Below are 24212 nucleotides of genomic sequence, written 5' to 3' on the forward strand. Positions count from 1 at the left end.
GGTACTGCCGGTACTGCAGCGGCACTGCCGGTACTGCCGGTACTGCCGCGGTACTGCCGGTACTGCAGCGGCACTGCCGGTACTGCCGGTACTGCAGCCTACTGCCTGTACTGCCGGTACTGCAGCGGTACTGCCGGTACTGCAGAGGTACTGCCGGTACTGCAGCCTACTGCCGGTACTGCCGGTACTGCAGCGGTACTGCAGCGGTACTGCCGGTACTGCCGGTACTGCAGCCTACTGCCTGTACTGCCGGTACTGCAGCCTACTGCCGGTACTGCAGCGGCACTGCCGGTACTGCAGCCTACTGCCGGTACTGCAGCCTACTGCCGGTACTGCAGCGGTACTGCCGGTACTGCAGCCTACTGCCGGTACTGCAGCCTACTGCCTGTACTGCCGGTACTGCAGCCTACTGCCGGTACTGCCGGTACTGCAGCCTACTGCCGGTACTGCAGCCTACTGCCGGTACTGCAGCGGTACTGCCGGTACTGCCGGTACTGCAGCCTACTGCCGGTACTGCAGCGGTACTGCAGCCTACTGCCGGTACTGCCGGTACTGCCGGTACTGCAGCAGTACTGCCGGTACTGCCGGTACTGCCGGTACTGCAGCCTACTGCCGGTACTGCCGGTACTGCAGCGGTACTGCCGGTACTGCAGCGGTACTGCCGGTACTGCAGCCTACTGCCGGTACTGCCGGTACTGCAGCCTACTGCCGGTACTGCAGCAGTACTGCCGGTAGTGCCGGTACTGCAGCGGTACTGCCGGTACTGCAGCTGTACTGCAGCAGTACTGCCGGTATTGCAGCTGTACTGCAGCGGTCCTGCTGGTACTGCTGGTACCGCAGCCATACTGCAGCGGTACGGCCGGTACTGCAGCGGTACTGCAGCGCTGCTGCCCACCGCCAAGAGCGCCGGGAAGGTGACGGGGTGTTTGTGGGAAAAGGCCTTCCGTCTTTGGGTGCACAAACACACTGGAAAGCACTCTGTATACAGGATAGTTATATGTATTTTCATGTCTGATGAGAAAGCCGATGAGAAACAGCTGATGGAGCAGCGGTGGGGGTTTAGCCTGGAGAAAAGGAGGCTCAGGGAACCTTATCGCTCTCTAGAGCTGCCTGAAAGGAGCGTGCAGCACCTGCGGATCGGTCTCTTCTCCCGGTTAAACAAGCTCTCTTTCCTTTGGAGACCAGCAAAGAAAAACTGCTCCTAGTAGATTAGTAAATATTAGTTGCTGCACTTCTCCAGAATTTTTGCTGTCTTTAGACTAAGAGTTGGAATGTATTTTTTCCTGTGTAAAAGGATGAGCAGCCAACGGGCTGAGAAATAACATCTGTCTGTGTACAGGAGTAGGTAGCAGAGGGAGCAGAGTATCTTTACTTGATGTGCCTTTACAGGCACTTTGTAGGTATCACCAACATGACTTTCATAATTATTTTCTGATGAACTGTAATGGCAAGAAGCCAGGCATTGCCATTACTGTTGCCCAAACTGTGAATTCTCCCTGATCCCGGAAAAACTCCTGTGGATTTGGGTCAAGTCCTGTGATGAGATTTGTGCTTGAAGTTAAACTAGCCATTTTCTAGTATAATCAGAGGCCATGGCAAGATGTTTATGGATTATGTCATCCATCCATGCTACTGTGGCTTAGGCCTTGGAGTGTTTTGCTGCTTGTGACTGTTGATGAGAAATGTATTGCAAAATCCTCAGATGATCAGTTAACAAGAGCATTTCCTCATCACAAACTCTGGTACTGAACTGTCTACATCTGGTCTAATTCATGCTTCCAGCAACCCTGCTACAAAGCTACATGAGGAAAAAATAAGACTCTTGACTTAATTTAAGGAGATTTATTTTTTTAAGTAACTTTAATTAAGTCAAGATAGGAAATTCTTACTCCTAAGTGAATGTTCATGCATAAACTTGCACAGAAGTATGCACAGCTGCGGAGGAAAACAGATCCAGTTACTCTTGGAAAATAGTTCAAGACAGTGTCAGAAGCCCACTTCTTGCACCTTTGCTAATGATCTCCATGCACCTTGCTTTCCTAACGTAGGACCATACTGGGGGACCTCAGGCATTGTGGCATGGAATGGGAGGAGACATTTGACTACAGTGAAGCTGAGCTGTTTCTCTGGCTGCTGTTCTCAGCATGCCCCTGCACCCAGCTGCACCTCTCTGTGTTGGCCCTAGGGCATCAGCTCTGTGGGGCTATTAACTCACAGTGTGGCTCTGACGGTGCTGATTTGCCCCATCTCAGCTGCGACCTGGAGCTCATGCAAGCTCCGGCACTGAATCTACTGGAATGCCTTTGGGAAACAATTCTTGAGAGATGCTGTCCTGCCAGTAGAGTGGATTATCTGAGAAATATCTCTTAAGTTGGCAGGAGATGCATTTATTTCATCAGCTTAGTATGATCAGGATCTGTCAGTTTTGAGAGATCTGCTCTGCAAATAAATTACTTAGGCACAGGAGCTTGGCAGGGAAAAGCCAGAAGTCACTGTCCCAAAACATTTGCTCTTCTCACTGTAAATCTCACAAAGAATTGAGTGTTCCTGTCAGGGAGAGACAGATATGTGCGTGTATTTCTGGCACTATTCTTGATACCCCGTGTATGCAAAGTAACTCAGCAGCACATTAAAAGAAGGATGAACTGAAAGACTTGCAAGGATGTATCTCCTTGTCTCTTGCCCTTTGGCATGTAGAAGCACAGGCAGACACTCAGTGAGGCTGAATGAAGGAATAAATGTTTTTACCAGTATAAACATACTGGCAAAAGTCCTTTCTGGCTTAGAGCCTGAGTCATTTTGGCATGACTGAAAACATTACTTAAAAATTTACCACTGTGTTTGGAAAGCTGAGAGTTGTAGCTTTGAGAGGTATTGGCACAGTGCTTAATAACAGCAGAGCCCTTAACAATATGGCAGGATTAGGACTGACAATAACAAGAAGCCAAAAGAATACTCAACCCACAGGCTTATGTGATGAAAATTTTAAGTAGCAACTGGTTAAAAGTGTTGCTTACAAAGTCACTTTAAAGCCTGAAGGATGAGGGGAAAAATGGCTGTTTCCTCCCTGTGCTGGACCCAGCAGCTTCTAGCAGACAGCAGCATGTTCATTCCTTGATGAACTGATGTGGAAAGTCCTCTAATTTCAGTTTAACTTGGCAGTGATTTAGGTCCTTTCCTTCAAAGCAGAAGAATCAAAGCCATTAATTGTACATTTAAGGTCATGATACACTCCTCTTTCTATCTGAAACTAGACTTCTGTCCTCACTGAAAGCAATTTCCAAGTATTTCCAAGATCATCAGAAGGTAGGATATTTAGAAGTTTTCCATGTATGCCTTCTGTTTTACTTTGTAAAACTTCCCTGACCTGACCGCAGGGAAGACAACCAGTGTTCCCTTTTTTTTTCTCATATATTGCCAAAGAGAGTGTTTTGCTCTGCTTTTCAGAAAATTAGGAAATTCTGAAAAATCCGTCTTGTCATTGGGTAAAAAAAACCAGATCCTCTCCCATTTTTTTTCTACTGCACAGTTAAAAAATATTGATTTCTGTCACTTGCTAATTGTACGGTAAATGTATTTGCTACTGCTTCAAAATGTCAGGATGAACATCTGGTTTTGGTGCTCATTAGGTAGCCAAGTTGGGAAGCTCTGAATATTTTGCCAAAACATTAACCCAGCTTTGAATTTATAACTAATATCAGGAAAATCACTAGAGGAAAGTGTAAGCATGTGTAGACTGTGTAACAGCCAAGGTCAATTCTTACATGATAATTTTTACTGAATCAGTTTTATCAATGTGGTTCACAGACAGCTGGTTCCAGTTCATAGGAGAATATTTATATCAATGAGCAGCTTTAAAAATATGCAATCCAAATAGTTTCATAATGAATGTACATCAGTGAAATAATTTGGGGAAATAGAAACATATTTTGGAACTGAGTCATGAGCAAGCGATAAATATGAAACAAACCAAGTTGCTTCAAAGCTTTAAGAAACCAAAAAAAGATCTTCAGACCTTCAAAAGAGCCACATAAAGAACCAAAATATTCCATTGGAACAGAAGGAAATACAGCAAAGAGGGAAGTATCAAGAAGCAGTGCAATGCATCAGGAAAAGCTTTCTTTACACTAAGTGTATTGAAGCACTGAAGCAGGTTGCTTAAGGGTGCTGTGGTATTGTCATTGCTGGAATATTTCAAAGATCAGGCTAAATAAGTGTTTGCTAACAAAGGTTTTGGGAGACTATCTCCTGCCTTGGATTGTCTCTTAGCATGTTTTCTTTGAGTTTGATCAATATGGTGGACAGAAATAAAAATCCTTAAACAAATCTCTTCTAGCTTCCTACACACTGTCCAGAGCTAACTGCTTTCCCTTAGAGGTTTCATAGTTGTAAGCCTTTGTCAGGTTCCAATATTGTTTTTGCTTCCCTGGTTTTGAGGATTCTGACCCAAGCTAGCATTTCAGTTTTCATCTGGCTGCTGTGGTCATGACTTACCACAAATTTGAGCCAGAAGATCAAGGGCTGCCAAGGCTTCAGCAACTAATAAACATGGCAATTAAAACCATCAAAATAGCCTTATGAAAAGAAAAAAAGGGAAAAAGAGAAACTGAGCAGGCAACTGGCTGCTGAAATTTTTCAGGAACTCCTTTTCCTGGAGCTGGCATCTCATCATCCTCCTGTCCAGCTGACAGGCTCCCAGCCCAGTGCTGGTGCAAGGGAAGGGTGCAGAATTGCCAGGCCATGGCAGGAGCTATGTGGGGAATGTGGCAGGGACAGCTCACCCAGCATGGCCTGGCCTCTGGGAAGGGAAGGGAAGGGAAGGGAAGGGAAGGGAAGGGAAGGGAAGGGAAGGGAAGGGAAGGGAAGGGAAGGGAAGGGAAGGGAAGGGAAGGGAAGGGAAGGGAAGGGAAGGGAAGGGAAGGGAAGGGAAGGGAAGCTGCATGACTAAATATGTTTCATGTGGTATCTGTCTCCTGCAGCCCATTTTTCAGCTCCCAGGGAGTAAGGAGAAACACATGAGATCTGGGGAACAGGGTGAGATTGAGGGCACTCATGGGACCAGAACTGAAGACTTTGAGGGTTCAAAGACTTTAGGCCACTGCAGTACTGCAGGGACCCCCTGTGGCTAGTGGAAACAAGGCATTGCCTCCAGCCCCAGAGATGGGATGCAATGGGCAGAGGGCTTCCTGCTGCACTTGGCCCTGTCCAGCTGCACAGTGCAGGGGTGTCAGCCTTGGGAAGTGCTCACAGGCAGGAGGCACCATCGCTGGGAAATGGCTCTGGGGCTGGAGCTCCCCACTGAAAACCATGGAGAAGCATGATGCCTTCAGTCTACAAGCACAGCCCCATGCCATGACCAGTGGAGCTGTGTCCCTTAAGTTTCACAGTGCAGACCCCATCACACCAGGCTAACCCTTTGCCTAAAACATCCTCGTTTGCTTCTTATCAGCCATTGTTCATATGGTCAAGGCTAGCCAGGCCATGAGTTTCTTGTGATCAAATGGGTACTGGGGAACCAGCACTGGGACACTGAGACAAGTGATTCAGGGAAAGAGCAAACGATGTACAGATAGGCTACCAGTCTGGATTACACACCAGATCAAACAGGTTTGTGATATCCAGTATTAGTGCATGAGGAGGAGTAATCCTTATTTTCTGCAGAGTGTCTATTATATAATCTTGAGGATGTGTTTACTCTCATTTTTTTTCTCCTATTTGTTTGCTATTGCTTGCCTAAAACCAACACAGCCTCATGTTTTTTATGCATTGCTCAGTGCCATCCTCTGCAGAAGCAGCAACCCCAGGCAGTGAGGAATCCACTCCTATGTGTTTAAATTCAGAGGGTTTCCCCATAGTTTCTAGTAGTGGACTCAAGCTATGGAACACACTTGGGACATTTAAAAGATGAAGACAGATATTTCCTCTGCTGAGTGCCAAAACCAAAAGCACAAAAAAACTTGAAATTTCTATGGGCAGATAACTTGGCCAGTCTGGAGAAAGCAATTGATTTCTTGCATTCAGTTGCTCAGCTGTGTTTTCTATTGCTAGTTTGAGACGTTTTTTCTATAATGGCCCTACACAATCCCCCATTCCTCCATTCTTTTCACATCAGACCCTGTCCATGTTGGCCAGCTCCAAATCCTTCTCTACAATTAAATTGACTCTTTTAACCTCATGTAATTCCAAGTTACTTGGTTTTTTGAGATACATACTACCCTGAGCAAGGCACAGTTCTCTTACAACTGCAACCCCTGAAGCCACTAGTTGTCACTCTGTACATGAAACACACATTGCAGCTACAGGGCTTGGAAAGTCAGTTGTGCATAAGGAGTATAACTTAGACATCTTTATAAGGTTGATTTACTTATATTCAGACCAGCATCTGTCTTCCACTGCACTTTGTCCTAAACCAGGAAGTTTGGCTCATAGGAAATTGATAAGAACCCTTGCTCTAAGAAGAAAGTATGGCTCTATTCCAGATTATGCATCTCCTTCTGAACCATATTGGCTTTACTTTCCTGAAACCGCTTTTTTGGGTTTACCAGAAATAGTGTTCTGCACCATGAAATCCATGGTATCTTCTAGATTTTGTCTGCTGGACTTCAGTCTGTCATAACAAATTAGGGGAGTCCATGTCTAGAACTACATGATTGACATATGCTGAAAATGATGTGATTAGGAGATTGCTGGCCTCAAAGACTTTCTAGAGTACAGCTCTTCAAATTCACCTCATGTTTTTTTCTAGGATAAGATTTATTTTTTTCTTTTTTTGGTGAGTGATAAACTTTGCATTGAGGATGCCACCTTTTGCAAAAACTCTTCATGAAAATGATACAAGAAAAGGCTCTTTCTTCCAGGGTCACAAGCTGCTGTCAAAATTGTCAAAATTAACACTGCAGATGGAAAAAAAGCAGCCTGTCTGCTCTGTGAGATCTGTCAGCTGTTCCTATCTCTGCTGGGATTTGAGTGTTTTGTCTATAGTTGGTTTATTTGATAACCAGTTCTGAAGAGATGAAATCCCTTTTATGCTTGCACTGAGAACACACAGAGGAAGAGCCATGCAAACACTTTACTGCATTTTTAGAGCAGCAAACCTGAATGGCAGCAAATATCTGCTGTCTTTCATCTGAATACCATATGACCAGGGAAAGTTTTCACTTAAATCCAGGATCAAGTATTGTTCCAGGCTTAAATCCTGACTACATTGTCCATCCAGATCACTGGCAGCACCAGGCTCAGTAATCCTAAAGGGACTCCAGTTTCTCCTGAATAAAGTGTATCTGTATTGTGATTCTGACTTTTAAGACAGTCTTCTGAGCTCAGAATTGGTCTAGCCTGTCCTGATAGATATTGTCCACAGACACGGTGAACCTGATATAGCTTTTCAGGAGAGCCGGCATGAGTTTTAAGCCCATTTAAAAGTCTCCTCCAACTTAAACTATTCTATACATTTCCTGAAAAGTCCTTTAAAAATTTCCCTCCACTTTAGACAAAGGAGATATAAAAATATACATTTTCTCATTAAATGCACTGTATAATTAGTAAACAGTTCCAAAACAAGCAAAAGCATTTCCCCTGTATAGAACAAATATTTTATAATTAATCTAGTGTACCGTTCTTGCTCTTATTTCTCTTCGGAAGCCCCAGGATGTTAACAGTGACTCTCTAGGATAATGTTAGTAGTGTATAATTTGGTGAGTAGCTGTGGAAGTACCTCTCTTAGATATCATTTGCAGAGAAGGCTTAACACTGAATTTATCTTACACCATAGGATTTAATACCACTAGCATGTCCTGTAGGAAAAGATTAATCTAAAATGCTGATTCCTGCTTGACCAAAGGCATTTGTAATTTCCTGTGTGTAATAGAAAGTACTATTCTCACTGCAGATTTAGGTAGAATGATTTGGCCTGACCTGAAGAGACTAACTGAAGAGGCTCTGTGTTCAAAGCAGTAGATAAGACTGTCATCTATCTCCTCATGAATTTCAGGTGGTATATAAAGTTACAGGTAATGACAGCATGCAGTATAGCAAACTATATTCTGTTGGAATTCAATGCAGAGCATTTGCTGTTAAGTTCTCAACAGAAGATGCCTTCTTAGAAGTATGAAAATTATTTACTATAGTAAGATTTAAAACTGAATACAGTGCTCTGGTTTTTAATTGTAAAACATTTTAAAGGGTACTGGAACTTGTAGAATTGGATCCCTATTGCATAAATATAATTAAATTTTTCCATCTCTGGGCTCTCCTTTCAAATGTGTGAGGTAGGTCTCACTGGAAGAAAATAAGAGCGCAAGTTTGGATTAGGAAAATTTAAACTATGGGAGTAAACGAAGGAAAAAACAATAAAATAAGAAGAAATGACACTTAAACCTTTGCTTTTTAAACTCTTCTGCTATTCTTGTTTATTTCAGTTTTCATAAAATGGTTAATTAATTTTAAAATCCAGTTGATTTACTGTATGATTTGTACCTGGTACATTTTTATTATATTTGAAAACATAAGGAAAAAAATCAAGTTTCCTTTTGAGAAGAAACCTTGAGGTTTACAAAATCTAAAGGACTTTCAAAAACATGCAGGTATGTATACACATTGCATAATCAAATTACTTGATAATTGAGTTACTTGTTAATATAGAAAAAAAAAAAAAAAAGAAAAATACATAAAGAATTCAATAGTGCCAAAACAATCTTATCCTGCTTTACATGTATACTCATAATGTAGAGGTACAAACAGTAACAAGTCAAACAATTTACTGAAATTAAAACACCTAGCAGAATAATGGCAAAAGAAGCTGGTGTGGGTTTTTTTGAGTCAGTGCAGAAGAGTGCATTCAGAACTACCAGGTGTTCTGCCCTGCCTGCAATGACAGATATACTCTGAAATGCTGCAAAGGGTCTGAGTATTGTCGAAGTTACACAATTCCTGATTGGGAAGACTCTTACAGCCGACTCCCATTTTCTGCACTTTCAACCAAAGTATTCTTCTTTTCAGCTGTTCCATTTGCACTGCTTGTTTCTTCTAAAACTACCACTAAACTTGACAGAGTTGTGTGAGGATCAAGCAGTTTCACAAGGGGTATGTCCACCTTCCGCTGCTGAAAGACACGGTTCTGAATTGTCATAGCTAACATAGAGTCAATGCCCAAGGATGAAAGTGGCGTGTTCATGGTTAATTCATCTGCGTTCACTCCTGTGAGGTCACACACCAGTGAGGTGATGTAGTCCTCAGATTTGAGAAAGGCAGTCTCTGGCACTTCAGTTCCCTCAGAGGCTTCAATCTTGTTCCTGAAATCTTCTGACATAAGGGATAGGAAGCGACTGTTGAGAGAAATAATCTGAGTAAAAACATGATGTTTCAAGGTTTGAAAGTTCAGTTTGACAACAGCTTGCTGCGGGTTGTTTATAAGTAAGGTCTTCCTGAGATAGTCATGAATTTCATGCACTTGCAGAATGTCTATGCCCTTGGATTCCAGAATGCTCTGAATGTGGTTTTGATTGAGCAGAATGCCAAGGTTCAAAGCACCCCAGTTAATGGCCTGGCCTGAAAGGCCACAGTTCCTCCTGTAGAGGCAGAAGACGTCCAGGAAAGAGTTTGCAGCTGCATAGTTTGTCTGGGTGGCATTGCCCAGAAAGGAAGTGACAGACGAGTAGCACACAAAGTAGTCAAGCTCCTGGCCTCTGGTAGCCCAGTGAAGGTTTAGGGTCCCTGCTACTTTTGGGCTCAGCACTTTATGAAAGTCAGGCAGCTTCAGGACTTCAAGGTGGCCATCATGTAAAGCCACAGCACTTTGGAATACCCCTTTGATCGGACTCCCCACAAAGGTGTTGGCAATGGACCGGAAAGCTTTCTCAACATCACTGGTCGAAGTCACATCACACTGCACAGACACCACTTTGCTCCCTTTGTACCGCTGCTGCAAAGCCTTCATCTCTTCTTGCTTCTCACTGCTGGGAATTCTCCTGGAGAGTATTGCAATACACCCTCCTCCATTCTCAGCTATGAATTTCACTGTTTCAAAGCCAAGTCCAGTGAGCCCCCCAGCTACTACATAAACTGCATTCTGCTTAAACAGCTGCTTCTGGGGCTCGTACAAGGGGATGTCTGAAAGCACACTCATGTCCTTCTGCCTGCTCAGAACAGCAAGGGGCACAGAAGTGCAGGCGAAATAGGATGTCACAGGGTTTAGCCCTTCAAAGTTCTCAGTTTGCTGAAAAACAGAACCTGAGAGATGTCGAAACTGTTTTGTATCCATGGAACTGATCCAGGCATGTACGGTCTTCTGCAATTCCTTTAGAGGTGCTTTCCGGAAAAGGCTGGCAATGGTGAGGATATGAAAGCTGATGTTTTCATGATCAATTTCACTGACATTCTGGATACATTCAGACTGTTGATTGCCACACATGATCACCACATCTTTAAGAAAGTGCATTTGGGACAGATCCTCCCAAGACAGTCTGTTGACTAGAGGAAGAATAACAAGGGCATTGCACAGGTTGATATGTTGAAACATGTCAGGAGTGGGTTTTGCAAGGACTGTTCTCCAACCCAACTCTCGTGCTGCTGCAGAAAGAACATGGCACAAAACTGATGATGGCTCTGTAGTAATAATACCCAATGTTCTGCCATGGTTCCGCTTGGGTAACCTCTGAGTGAAGATTTCCCATGCAATGATGAAGTATGACATACAAGGAACATTCTGGAAGAACAGGAATTTTTTTGTATTGAAACAAACTGTTCCTGGAATCTGAACTCTGGATGATGCAGCAGTGGGATAACATGAAACCACATGATCTCCCACTTTCACTTTCTTCACATCAGTGCCTGTTGCAGTGACTGTGCCACTGAAATCAAGGCCTAGAAGCCTGTGTTTGTCTCCTGCTTGTGAGTTCCAATAGAGTGTATTCCCAAAGTTGCAGCTAGAAACACTAATGGGAAAATAATCTTCTGAATGCAGACAAATTTTATCCACTTGAATTTCAACACTGTGTTTGTCAAGCTCAGTAGCAGCGCTGGTGGATAATTCTCCAGACAAATCTTTCACTGCATATGGATCAGAAGTGTACAATGTGAAAGGTTGTGATTTCTGGAGCGATCTTATGGGTTGGATGTAATCTGCATCTACAAAAGGTGTGCGTCTGATTTCAGACACATAAAGTCTTCCCTGGCTGATGCAAACTTCTGGATAGTCCCCACCTTTGTATTTGACAAGAACATCTGCTAACACTGAGATGTCCAGGGAAGTGGAGGAGCTGAGGTCAATCAACTGAAATGTGATTTCTGGAACTTCAACGATGCAAGTTCTGGTCATGCCATACAGTGCAAACCCACAGTTAACGTGGTCCACATATCTCTCTGTTGTTCTGTAGGTGATCACTCTGATGGAGCAGCGCGATGTCTTCTCTCTTAGGGCCACCACTACCTGGCGATAAGCTTCGCAGCACTTTGCCAACTGATCTACCGCTTTTGTTGGGAAATCTTCATTTAACTTTTGAATTCCCCACAGGAAGAGGATTTCATCATAATCCTTAACCTCTGCTCTCATTTTATTCTGTGTATCGCCTTCCCAGCTGTCATACACAATATATCTTGAAGCGGGATGCAAGTATTTTTTGAGCTGCTCAGCTATCCCAAATTTGTCTGCAAACACAAGGACTCTGGGCTTAAACCCAAGATGTCCAATCGTCTGTGAAAGAGAGACTTCTTTCCACTTGTTTTCAAACAGGAACTCATTGTCTCTGGAAGACACTTCCTTCATGAAAGTGATGGCAACGCGCTTGAGCTCAGCCAAAACCGAGCCGTGTTTGTCCACAAAGCATCCACAGACCTCAAGGCAGTTCCCAGTGGATTTGCTCATTCTCATGTATATCATCATTTCCTCCTCCAGCGGGCGGAGCACCACCAGGCTGCCTATCCCTGAAGGGAAACCTGCTCTGGACTGTGCTGTCCTTGAGGTCAGGACAGCAGTCATCTGCAGAAAACAGTCGAGCAGCACTGGGTGGATGCAGCAGCTGTACATGTCTCTGACGGTCTCCTCATTCACCTTTATGCTTGTTATTGCTTCCTTTAGCTCCTGGCAATAATGAACATCACTGAGCTGCCTGAATACGGAGCCATACTGAAAGCCAACCTGAGACAGTGCTTCATAAACCTCCTCTCTGCTAATCACTGACCTGCATCTTCGATAGATGGCTGGGAAGGAGATGCTGCTTTCTTCCACCACACCTTCAAGCCCCTTTGCCACTTGGCCAGCAGCATAAACCACATTGGAGGAAGAGAGCACCTCAAAGGTTGTCATGGCTTCTTGTGGATTTAGCTTGATATTTAGCACTTGGGAACTCTGTGTAAGAACACACGGTGCAGAAAAACTGATACTTAGCTGGCAAGAGCTCAAAGGCACTTTAGGTCTTGAGTTGCTCATCACAGAGGCTAGACCAAGCTCCACATAGAAAGCACCAGGGACTAAGGCCACCCCATTGTTCTTGTGCTCATATAAGTACGGTGTTGTGTCCTGGGACACCAGACAGCCAAACTCCACATTGTCGCTGTTTATACCATAAATCAAAGCATGACTGGCACTGACACCTCTTTGACTTGTTTGTTGATGGGTATCCAGATAATCCATGAGTTTTTGGCGATCAAATTGATACTGTGGAATGGCCAAAGGAACACTTTGATACCCATTATAAAAGTGCTGCCAGTGGGGATTGAATCCCAGTTCAAACAGATTTCCTACCAGGGTGAAGAGTGTCTGATATTCTGCATCCGTTTGCAAAGAGGACAGCACCTTTGTGTCTTTTCCTAGCGTTTCTTTTATGCTTCGCTGCAGTGCTCGGTGAGGACTTATTTCCACAAACACCACGTTTTCCCTGCCGCTGGCTGCAGTTTGGATGGCTTGTGAGAAAGCAACAGGCTCGCGAGTGTGTCGCGCCCAGAATTTGCCCTGAGTAAAGTCATTTTCAGATGCAGCCACCCCAGTCAGTGTCGAAATCACTTCTATTTCCCCCTTCTGCTTTTCTAAAGGCTCTATCTGCTCCACCAGCTCCCCAAGTATCATATCCATGCTGGGGCTATGGTATGCAGCTGGAACATTTAAAACATGAAGAAAGATGTTCCTCTGCCTGAAAGCTTCAGCTAACTCTCTCTGGACAGCTTCCACAGCATCTATGCTCCCAGACAAGGTGCAGGAAATGGGGCTGTTGAAAGCAGCAATGCACACCTTTCCTGAGTAGGGGTGCAGGCGTTCAGCAATCTCTTCAACAGGGATGTTTCCAACCACCAGCATTCTGCCACTGCCAGTCTTTGCCTGCAGCCTGCTCCGGTGATAAATCACTTTGACTGCATCTGCCAGGGAAAGGTACCCAGCAATATGTGCCGCAGCAACTTCCCCCACCGAGTGGCCAACAACAGCAACGGGCTTAACACCCCAGTGCTTCAGGAGGGAAGCCACAGCAACCTGCAGGGCAAACAGCAAGGGCTGGGAAACCTCTGGATTCAACAAGTCCTTTGGGCTACGATTTCTTGCTGGCAGGAAGCTGATGGCAGCGTGCTGCTGAAAAAGGTCTTCTATCTCCTTACACTTGTCTCTGAACACCGGCTCTGAGCTCAGCAGTGACTCACTGAACTCTTTCAGCGTTACGCCATTGCCACAGAACACAAACACCAGCTGTGGGTCCACTTTGGACATGGCAGGTTCTGTGCTTGCTGCCAACTTAAGCTCTTGCTGCAAGTGTTGGAGGGAATTTGTGACAAATGCTTTTCGATACCTGTAGCTGGCATGGCTTCTTCTGCAGGCGGAGGTATAGGCCAGGCTTGGGAGAGTTACAGAACTCCTTGTGCTCATCTGCTCAGCTGTATTGGCCATTGTCATCTGAAGGGACTTAGGGGATGCTGCTGACAGCAGAACTAATTCCAGGGGCTTCTTAAAGGCAGGAAGAGGCTCTGGCTGCTTCACCTGCCTGACTACAACATGAGCATTGGTTCCTCCAAATCCAAAGCAGTTGATGCCAGCTACTCTTCCATACTCACTGGATTCTTCCCAGGGCTCCACAGCTGTAGCAACAGCAAGATTTAATTTCTCTGTATCGATGCTGCTCATCTCCTTTGAGTAATGCAAGGATGGAACGATCTTTCCATGATGCATCATCAGGAGCACTTTGATTAACCCAGCTGCTCCAGCAGCTGATTCAGTGTGTCCAATATTTCCTTTCACTGAACCAATTTTCAGAATGGAAACTTGGGAAGACCTGTTCTTGCTAATGACACTGCCCAGGCTCTCAGCTTCAGTAGGATCTCCAGCAGCAGTTCCTGTGCCATGGGCTTCAATGTACTGCACAACTGAGGGATCAACATGACTTTCATAAATGCTGCGCAGTAACTTCTCTTGCTCTATTTGAGAGGGTCTCGTGATTGGAGTCATGGACCTGCCATTCTGATTGACTGCACTGATGTTTATCACACCCCAGATTTTGCTGTAGTCTTCCTTTGCCTGTTCCATAAAAAGTTAAATTTTCCTTAATAATACTAGCAGTCTGTGGTTAAAGAAGTCACCAAGAACCTTCCAAGCCTAATGCCACCCACAGACTACTACCCCTTACTTAACCTCCATGTAGCAGGGTGAGGTAATGGCAGCAAACAGTCTGAGTGTGATCTAGAAAGATTTTGCATTTGGGATGTTTGCTAAGGAAACCTGAGGCACATGTTATTTTCTTCTCCATACTTCCAGTTCAAAGTAGCAATATTGAACAAAAAATATTGAAAACAGCAATACTTGAAAGCATCCGTACAGAAAGAAACAGACGGGTTGAGTCTACTAAGACATGGCTCTGCAGCTGGTGTCACCACCAAGATTTTGGGGGTTTTAACAATGGTACAGCCTTTGCAGAGCCAAGCATGCTGGCATCAGATGGGGCTCACCTCTCTGAGTAAGGAACTGGTTATGATGGTGGGGGTGGTAATATCAGGCTTGTCCCTAGCAAACAAGGGGATAGTATGGAAAAGTTAGCAGGATAGGGTACTTCTCAGGCCCCTCTGCAGTTGACTCTGAGATGTATCAGCCACACTGGAGCACACCAGCAGTCTTATTGACAAGCCAAGGGCTCCTGAGATAATAGAAGCTAACAGGCAAATATCAGGGAAACACCTTAGTACCAAAAGAAGGCTTATGAGGGAATACCTTGATCAAGCATCAGCAGTCAAAACCACCACCACTAGACAGGACTGTGGGACATCCCTTCACACCCTCAATGGGATATTGTCACCATCAAAGACTTCTACTAAGTGCTGTACCCCAATGCACACTGTTTGGGGAACAAACAGGAGGAACTAGAGGTCACCATGCAGCCACTGGGCTTTGATCCCATTGCAATTATGGACATGGTGGGATAGCTCCTGTGACTGGAATGTTGTCATGAAGGGCCACAGGCTGTTCAGGGGAGACAGACCAGGAAGGTGCAGTGTTGGAGTTACCCTCAATGTGAGGTAACACTTGGAGTGTACTGAGCTCTGCCTTGGTGAGGATAAAAGGGTGGGCCAGTAAGGGTGACACCACTGTGGGTGTTTCCTACAGGCTGCCTGATCAGGAGCGACTGGATGAGGCATTCTACAGGCAGCTGGAAGCAGCCCCACAGCCACAGGCCCTGGTCCCTGGGGGGCTTTAACTACCCTGTCATCTCCTGGAGAGGTAAAACAGCAAAGCACAAGCAGTGCAGGAGGTTCCTGGAAAGCACTGGTGACTTCTTCCTGTCACAGGTAGTGGAGGATCCCACAGGGAATGTTCGGCTGCCCAACCTTATACTAATAAACAGGGAAGGCCTCGTTGGACATATGATGGTTGGGCAGCCCTGGCTGCAGTGACCATGAGATTGTAGAGTTCAGTATTGAAGGAAGAGGTAGCAGGACAGAGAGCAAGATTTCAAACAGGGACTCCAGGGGAGCTAACTTTAGCATCTTTAGAGAAGAATCCCATGGGAGAAGGCTCTGAAGGGAAGAGGGGTCCAAGAAATTTGGTGGACTTTCAAGGCTCACTTCCTACAGGCTCAAGGACAGTGCATCCCAATAAGAGAGAAAGCAGATAAAGGGTGCAACAAACCCCTGTGGATGAATAAAGAACTCCTGTCATTACTCAAATATAAGCCAGAAATATACAGGAGATGGAAGCAAGATCAGGCCACTCAGAGTGAATGTAGAGAGGTTATCAGAGTAAGCAGAAATGAGACTAGAAAGGCCAAGACCCATCTGGAATTAAATCTGGCCAAGGATTTTCAAGACAACAAAAAGGGCTTTTTCAAACCCATCACAACAAAAGGAAAATTAAGGATAATATGGGTCCATTAGTAAATGGAGAGGGAATCATGGAAACAGAGGATGCAGAGAAGGCAATGTTATTAATGTCTTCTTTGCACCTGTCTTTAATGACATGACCAGCCCTTAGGGATTTCTGACCCAGGAGACCAGGATAAAGGGATGCTTAAAGGAAGACCTTCCCTTGCTCAAGTAGGATTGGGTCAGAGAACACCTAAACAAACAAACATCCTCAAGTCCAGGGCCCCTGACAGGATGCATCCACAAGGTCTGAGAGAGTAGGGAAACAACACAGCAAGGCTGCTCACAATCATCTTTAAAAGGTTGTGGCGATCATGAGACATGCCTGAGGACTGAAAGAAACCAAATGTCACCCCAGTCTTTAAAAAGGGTAGGAAGGAGGACCAAGGAACTAACAATCACTCAGCTTCTCCTCAACCCCTGGAAAGGTGATGGAGCATCTCATTCTGGAGGCCATCTCTATCCACAAGGAAGATAAGGTGATCAAGAGTGGTCAGCATAGATTCCTTAAAGGTAAATCATGTTTGACCAACTGGATTGATTTCTGTGATGAAAGAACAGCCTGGATGAATGAGGGGGGAGGAGTGGATATTGTCCACCTCAATTTTATCAAGGCTTTTGTCACTGTGTCTCACAGCATTCTCATAGAAAAACTCAGGAAGTATGGACTAGATGAGTGGACAGAGACGTGGATTGAGAACTGGCTGAATGCCAGATCCCAGAGGGTGATAATCAGTGGCACAGGGTCTAGTTGGAGGCCTGTCACTACCGGTATCCCCTGGGCCCATACTGTTTAGCTTATTCATCAAGGCTTGGATGAAGGGGCAGAGCCCTCCTCAGCAAGTTCACTGTCAGCACAAAGCTGGGAGGAGTGGCCAATACCCCAGAGGGCTGTGGAGCCCTTCAGAGGGACCTCAACAGGTTGGAGAGATGGACAGAGAAGAGCTGACTGAAATTCAACAAGGGCAAGTGCAGGATCCTGCACCTGGGGAGGAATAACCCCCTACAGCAGGACAGGTTGGGGGGTCAGCCTGCTGCAAAGCAGCTCTGTGGAGAAGGACATGGGGATCCTGGAGGACAACAAGTTGTCCACGAGCCAGCAGTGTGCACTGGGGTCCAAGAAGGCAGATGGGATCCTTGGCTGTATTAGGAAAAGCATTGCCAACAGGTTGAGGGATGTGATCCTGCCCCACTACTCAGCCCTGGTGAGGCCAAATCAGGAGTGCACATCAGGAGTGCTGTGTCCAGTTCTGGGCTGCTCTCAAGAAAGAGATGAAGCTAATGGAGTGAGTCCAGAGGAGAGCTACAAAGATGATTAAGGGATTGGAACATCTCCCTTAGGAGGAAAGGCTGAGGGAGCTGGGCCTGTTAAGCCTTGAGAAGAGATGACAGAAGGGGTCTCATCAGTGTTTGTCAGGATCTGAAGGGAGGGTGTCAGAGGCTCTTGGTTGGTGCTGAGAAACAGAACAAGAGGCAATGGGTTGAAACTGATGCGCAGGAAGTCACACCTGAATATGAGGAAGAATTTCTTCAGTGTGCAGGTGACCAAGCACCAAGCACTAGAACAGGTTGCTCAGAAAGCGATTGGATTCTCCCTCACTGGAAACAGAATGTGTCAAGAAACATCTGGACACCATCCTGTACAACTCGATCTAAGACAACCCAACTTGAGCAAGGACTTTTGACCAGAAAATTCACTGTGGCCCCTCCCTACCTGACTGATTTTGTGGTGATGTCACACTTTCTCTGTAGAGAAGACAACAAAACACCACAACAAAGCCAAGAACAACCAGAACATGATGCTCGCTTTTAAATGTGGGATCCTTTTCCTATGCTAGAGGAAGTGCACAAATGCTTAAGAAATGCTTTAATCTTAAATTTGAATTGGAAAAACCTCTCAGGAATAGACATTATTAGAGCTGAAGATAAAACAATTCAGGCAAGCAACCAGTCTTATTTCAGGCTGCTTCACAAGCAATCTTACCTTTTTCAGTGGTTTGAGGAAAACAACACCACAGCCTTCTCCCCTTCCATAACCATCTGCTTTTTTGGAGAAGGGCTTGCTTATTCCCTCTGGAGAGATCATTTTGGCTTTACTGAGGGATACAAAGGTGCAGGGATTGATGATGCAGTTCACCCCACCACAGATTGCTGCCTCACAGTCTCCTGGAGTCAAACAGAAACATACTCAAGTTGAGATGGCCCTGGTGGTAGAAACAGTAGCAATCCTGATTTCATTGTCCAGCACCTCTTCTGTCCCATTACCTGATTTAATGGCTCGCAAGGCGTAGTGCAGAGCAAAAAGAAAAGATGAACACGCAGTGTCAACAGTCAGAGATGGTCCAGTCAGATTAAATGTGAAAGAGACCCTGTTGGCAGCAATGCTCATTGCTGCTCCAGTACCATCATAATGATTCATTTCACTCACTGCTCTGCTGGTTATGACTTCGTAGTCTCGATTCATGAGACCTGGAAAACATCAGATATGTTATGTCGAGTTAACCCAAGGCAACAATAGGCATGCAGAGTCCAAAACCTGATGGTGTGGTTTGGTTTTCAATGTTAAGACAAAACCACGTGGCATCAGTGCTCCTGTCTTGAAGCTTTGCTCCAACACAAGTCAAAGGCAAAAGCTACAGCAATTTCCATTGCACCTAACCTGCGTAAACATACCTGACAGTGGAAATTTCTATCTGACTGTGAAATGACAGGAAATTACTATCTGCCCAGGAAATGGCCTTCCCTGATGGCTTAGCTCATTATAGGATGCAGCTAAGATGTCGGTAGTCTGCTTAGACCCCTGTATCTCAGTCTGAGACTGAGATACAGTTTTGAGACTCAGGTTGTTTTAGTTTAGCTATGAGAATATTTATCAAAAAGTTACAAGGAAGGTAGTTCAGACATTAATTTACAAGACATTAGCTTCAGTTCCTCAGATGTACCAAGTTAAAGGTCATAGCACAAACTACATCCAATACTTTGTATTTATCATTTTTTTCACACTCACAACCAGTAAGAAATAGTAAAGAAGAACAGGGCCTGTGAGAGCAGTTGTGTCCTCTTTCTGGGAACACTATGCTCGAAATATTGTGGATCCCCAAGTCCATGAGCATGTGTGGAAAGTGCAGTAGTTCTATTCATAGAACAAGGATAGTGTCCTCAGTGGAAGAAGACCATCACAAAGGCTAAAAGGTAATCTAAAACATTTCCCCTATAAGTACATCAGCCAAACTCGCCCAGAAAACTCCTTTTTAAAAAGACAGATTACACCAGCAATAATGTGCTGTTACTCCAGTATCTGCTTTTAAATATCTTTCAACAGCATCTGATATCTCCTCCGTAACTTTTGTGATACTGACAAAGGCAGTGGGACAAGTGTCCCACTCTAACATCCACAAGGAGAATTTCTGCTGATTTAAAAAGGATATTAACCCCCAGAATACCTTAACCAAAGTAATACTGGAAACCAGTATCCTGGGGGTAAAGTGCAGGCCTGTGTAGAATTCCACAAGATAAGGGGCTAATCTGTACGTGTCAAACACTGATTGCCAGATAGCCATGGAGCCGACCAAGGCTTGTCAGCAATAACCAAGAATTGTTAAAAAAACCAAGATGAGATGGGATCATGAGAAGGTAGGGTAGCACTTCTCTGGGATAAACATCCTTGTTGTGCTCCACAGAGACACAATTACAGAATCAAAGAATCAATTAAATTGCAAAAGACTGCTGAGATCACTGAGTCCACTGTATGGTGAAACACCACCATATCGACTAGAGCATGGCACTAAAAGCCATGTCCAGTCTTGCCCCAAACACCTCCAGGGATGGTAACTCCACCAGCTCTCTGCACAACTGATTTCAATATCAATCACCCTTTCAGTAAAATATTTCTCCCCAATGTCCAATTTAACCTCCCCTGGAATAGCCTGAGGCCATATCCTCTCATCCTGTTTCCAGCTGCCTGTGAAAGAGGTTGATCCCCATATCACTACACCCTCCCTTCAGAATATTGTAGAGAGCAATAAAATCACCCCTGAGCCTCTTCTTCTCAGGCTAAACACCACCAGCCCTCTCAGCTGCTTCTCACAGGACTTGTGCTACCGACCCTTCTGCTGCCTTTCACTGGACTTACTCCAGGACCTCAATGTCCTTCCTGAACTGAGAGGTCCAGAAGGGGACACAGAACTCAACTTGTGGCCTCACTAGTGTCATATACAGCGGAAAGATCACTGCCCTGCTCCTGTGGTCACACTATTGCTGATCCAGGCCAGGATGCCACTGGTCTTCTTGGCCACCTGGGCACACGCTGGCTCATGGTCAGCTGCTGTCCACCAATATCACCAGGTCCTTTTCCGCTGGGCCACATTTAGACCACTCTGCCCCCATCAACAAATGAAAGACAGCATCAGGGCAGACAGTCTGGGGAGGGGCAGGATCAAGACCACCCAAGAATGAAGACCTCCAGAAAGAAGGGACTAGACATGATAACTAATTTGCATAGAAAGACAGAAACCTGTCTTCAGGGCAGGGAAACCTATCTGTGAAAAGGTATCTCCACATAGGGTACGCAGTGCCATCAGGACACTGGACATGTCATTGGCCAGACAAACACTGGAACCAAGACTGGTGATCTCCTTTCCTCTTTCTCTCTCCCTTTCTTTATTTAACCTCTTCCTTTCTCTCCTTTCTTCCATACTACAACTTTATCCACAACCCACTGCCATTGGTGATAGAGCAGGTCAGGAACCAACATTCCAATTTCCATGCCAAGTGTGTGTTTGCTATTAAAACTTTTCCTGCAGACCAGAGAAATTACTCCTCTTAGGCGTTCCCTTCCCCTTAAGGGTGAAACATCACAGCTTGGCTTGGGAGTATCTTTCCCAAGAAGGGTTGGGTTAGGAACACAGTTTTAACTGTTTCCTGCTTCAAGTCAGTGCCTGAACACAGAAAGAAGAGCACCAAAAAGAGATACAAGAATTGTACCATGAACTTCTAGAGTAGCCTGGTAAATCTTACCAAAAGTAACCAGTAGTGCCATGGCACAGTTGCTTAGATCTCCAGTCTAGATCCAGCCTAGATCCGTGCTAGATGACATATTGAAAGGTTATGAAGGATTGCTCCAAACTTTGTGAGGTTCAAACACACTTTCTCTGCCATGAAATTTTCATCTTACCAATAAAAACACCTGTTTTGGTGCCACTGACAGATTCTACAGGAACTCCTGCATCCTCCAGGGCTTTATATGTGCACTCTATCAGTAATTTCTGTTGTGGATCCATACGTTCGGCTTCCATGTTATTAATCCCAAACAGGTGGTTGTCAAATGAATTAAATCTGAAATACACAGGCCAGAATAGGATAGGACATATGAATGTAAGATACATTTACTTCTAGACTCAGAGTAAACTTTTTTTGCAACTTCATGAAAAGGAGAGCACTAACTGGGGTTTAGACCACAGTTCCCATTAATGAAATTCAGAAGAAAATGTTTGTAAGCCAAAGATGACACACAAAATGTGTCATTTTATCAAGGATTGTACATTTCAGAGGCAAGAACCCACTCCTACCCATTTTTATTCTCATGGTTATTGCATGACTACCAACTGGAATTCTCAGATCATGAAATGTGCAGAATGAGACTACCTCTGCCATGTGGCCATAGCCAATAAGTTATAAACAAATAGTGTTTTCTACATTGTTTTTAGCCAATGCAGACCAATGCTTTACAATTTAAAACCAAAAAGTAGAGGATTAGTTCAAGTGATTTCAAGGGATACCCATGCTTCTCTTATAATACATTCAAAATGCTTTCTGTGTGCGTATGGGTGTGTTTGTGTTTAAAAGCATCTTCAAAATGGGCCCATACTTAGAAAAGTCCAGGTCCAACTTTAATCTTGTGTTCCAAGATCAGATTTATATGGCCTTCTATAATTTCCAGATTTCAGAGCGGGATTCAATATCTAACATGGGACTAAGCACTAAATTAATTCTGGGTCCTATGGATCAACCCTGCCAACTACAAATCTCAGGACACAATAAGATTTCTTCTGGGCATGTCAGCTAATCCTTTGACTGAAGCTCTACAGCCTGAGGATTTAAGGTGCGCGTGGAATTCCAATAAAAGACACTTCTTTTGACCCTGCTGGTAATTTGCTATTCTTCACACTATCACAGCCCCTGAGCAGCTGTACCCATAGTCTAAGTACTACAAAAATCAGTGATGCAGCAGGGTAGCAGACTCACTCATTGAGAAGAGCAGCTCGTGTTGTACATATTTTTCCCGGCTTGTTACCATCTGCATCATACCACTCCTTGGCATTAAATCGCTCAGGGGGGATTTCTACGGTGCAATTTTTGCCTTCCTCCAGGACTTTCCAGAAATTTTCAATTCCATCTCCTGTTGTACAAAGTTTTTAAAACAGATTAAATGATGCACTCTCCCTCCCCATGCAGACTCAGAAATGTACAATCAGCTACAAGGAGCACCCACATGTACATCCAAGCTGCTCAAGCAGACTTGGAACCAAAAGAAGTGATCATTCTTTGGTACAAGAAAAGGAAAAAGCATGACTGATTCCCTCACTGCTTGTCTAAAAGCAAAGGAACCTCACAAAATCCTTAACCACTTTTTCTCTGCATTTCCCTACCCTCTCACTGCACCTACTCTACCTACTGCAACAAAGCAGAAAGTTTTCTTTTAGGGAAACCCAACCTGTTTATATTACAGGCATTACTGATGAGAATGTCTGCTCCTCTCCCTATGGATGCAAAGTCCTGTAACAATGCACAATCAGCCAGCCAGTGAACACACAGAAAGTTCAAATCATCCCACACCCATCCAGCTCATTTGTATGAGTTCCATGTGCAGCTCAATGCCCTGCCCACAGCCAGCACTGCAGCTTCCTTTGTCTAAGGGTCCGTCTGTCTGCAAACAAATTCAAGCCAAGTGGTTTCTACCACAACATCACCTTTCAAAAAGATCCCACAAGCAGCAAAGCAACCAATTCAACAAAGGGACAAACAGGTTGGTTTCCTCCATTTCAACATTAATAAAAGACTCTGCTTTTCACACTCACAGCCTGCTTTGCTTTTCTCCCAAACTTACCTCCGGGAAAGTTGCATCCTATTCCAACAATAGCAACTTCATCTGCAGTCTCAATCTCCATCTCCTCGGCTGCACAAGACAGAAGTAGTGTCACTCCAGTCCAGCAATTATGCATTTACCATTGCATAAATACTAGGCTAAAAGGTGAACTTTCCACAAGCACAAAAACCTGTTCAAAACTTAGTTAATCTGGAATCGTCTGCAGTTGGTTGTGATGACAAATGACACTGCCCACAAGTGACCAGAGCTGTACCATATTCTTCCTCATCTCTACTTTTAGAGGAAATTCCTCACTCAAATCCCCAAGCTCTCTCATGCACAGGCACATCCTTTTTACTGTTTAACCTCTGCTGACAAAAGCTGAATCTTTTCAACCAATTACATGGCAAAGACAAGAATTCTCTTTGGGCTCAATTTAAATACTCCAGGATAGAATTGACAGATGATTTCATTTTCCTTGATTCTGGGAAAGGAACTTGTCAGATGAAAATCAGTTCAACTGAACTAAGTAGAACTCACTAGGATGGCCCACCTCCAAGCCTTGTAGTCCTCCTGGCCTTCCTTCTACACACAAAGAGGAGAACATTCCTCTAGAAAGGTTTTGTGGGGAGACATTCTCATCTCAGGTATAACACAGCAGGTCCCAGAGAGGCTTTCTCAGTCACTGACTGACAGCAGTGAAGCAGAGATGAGGCTGTTTCACAACCCCACACATCACTGAGAGCTATCATTTCTTGGAGGTTTGCTTTGAAAGGTAAAATTAGGAATAACTGCTTAGATT

General features: G+C 44.6%; 1 protein-coding gene across 1 annotated transcript; it reads right to left on the reverse strand.

Annotated features, from left to right (window-relative positions):
* Nucleotides 1-8880: 8880 nt before the first annotated feature.
* On the reverse strand, nucleotides 8881-23588 carry LOC136359248 (phthioceranic/hydroxyphthioceranic acid synthase-like). The gene is made up of 6 exons (XM_066315709.1): nucleotides 23432-23588; nucleotides 22570-22723; nucleotides 21500-21660; nucleotides 18592-18795; nucleotides 18311-18492; nucleotides 8881-14491 (listed from the first exon to the last, which is right to left on the reverse strand). Exons 1-6 carry the CDS (start codon nucleotides 23544-23546, stop codon nucleotides 8945-8947), a joined length of 6363 nt encoding a protein of 2120 aa, XP_066171806.1. The 5' UTR covers nucleotides 23547-23588; the 3' UTR covers nucleotides 8881-8944.
* Between the last annotated feature and the right edge of the window lie 624 nt (nucleotides 23589-24212).

The sequence above is a fragment of the Sylvia atricapilla genome, chromosome 1 (assembly GCF_009819655.1).
Source record: "Sylvia atricapilla isolate bSylAtr1 chromosome 1, bSylAtr1.pri, whole genome shotgun sequence".
Lineage (NCBI taxonomy): Eukaryota > Metazoa > Chordata > Aves > Passeriformes > Sylviidae > Sylvia > Sylvia atricapilla.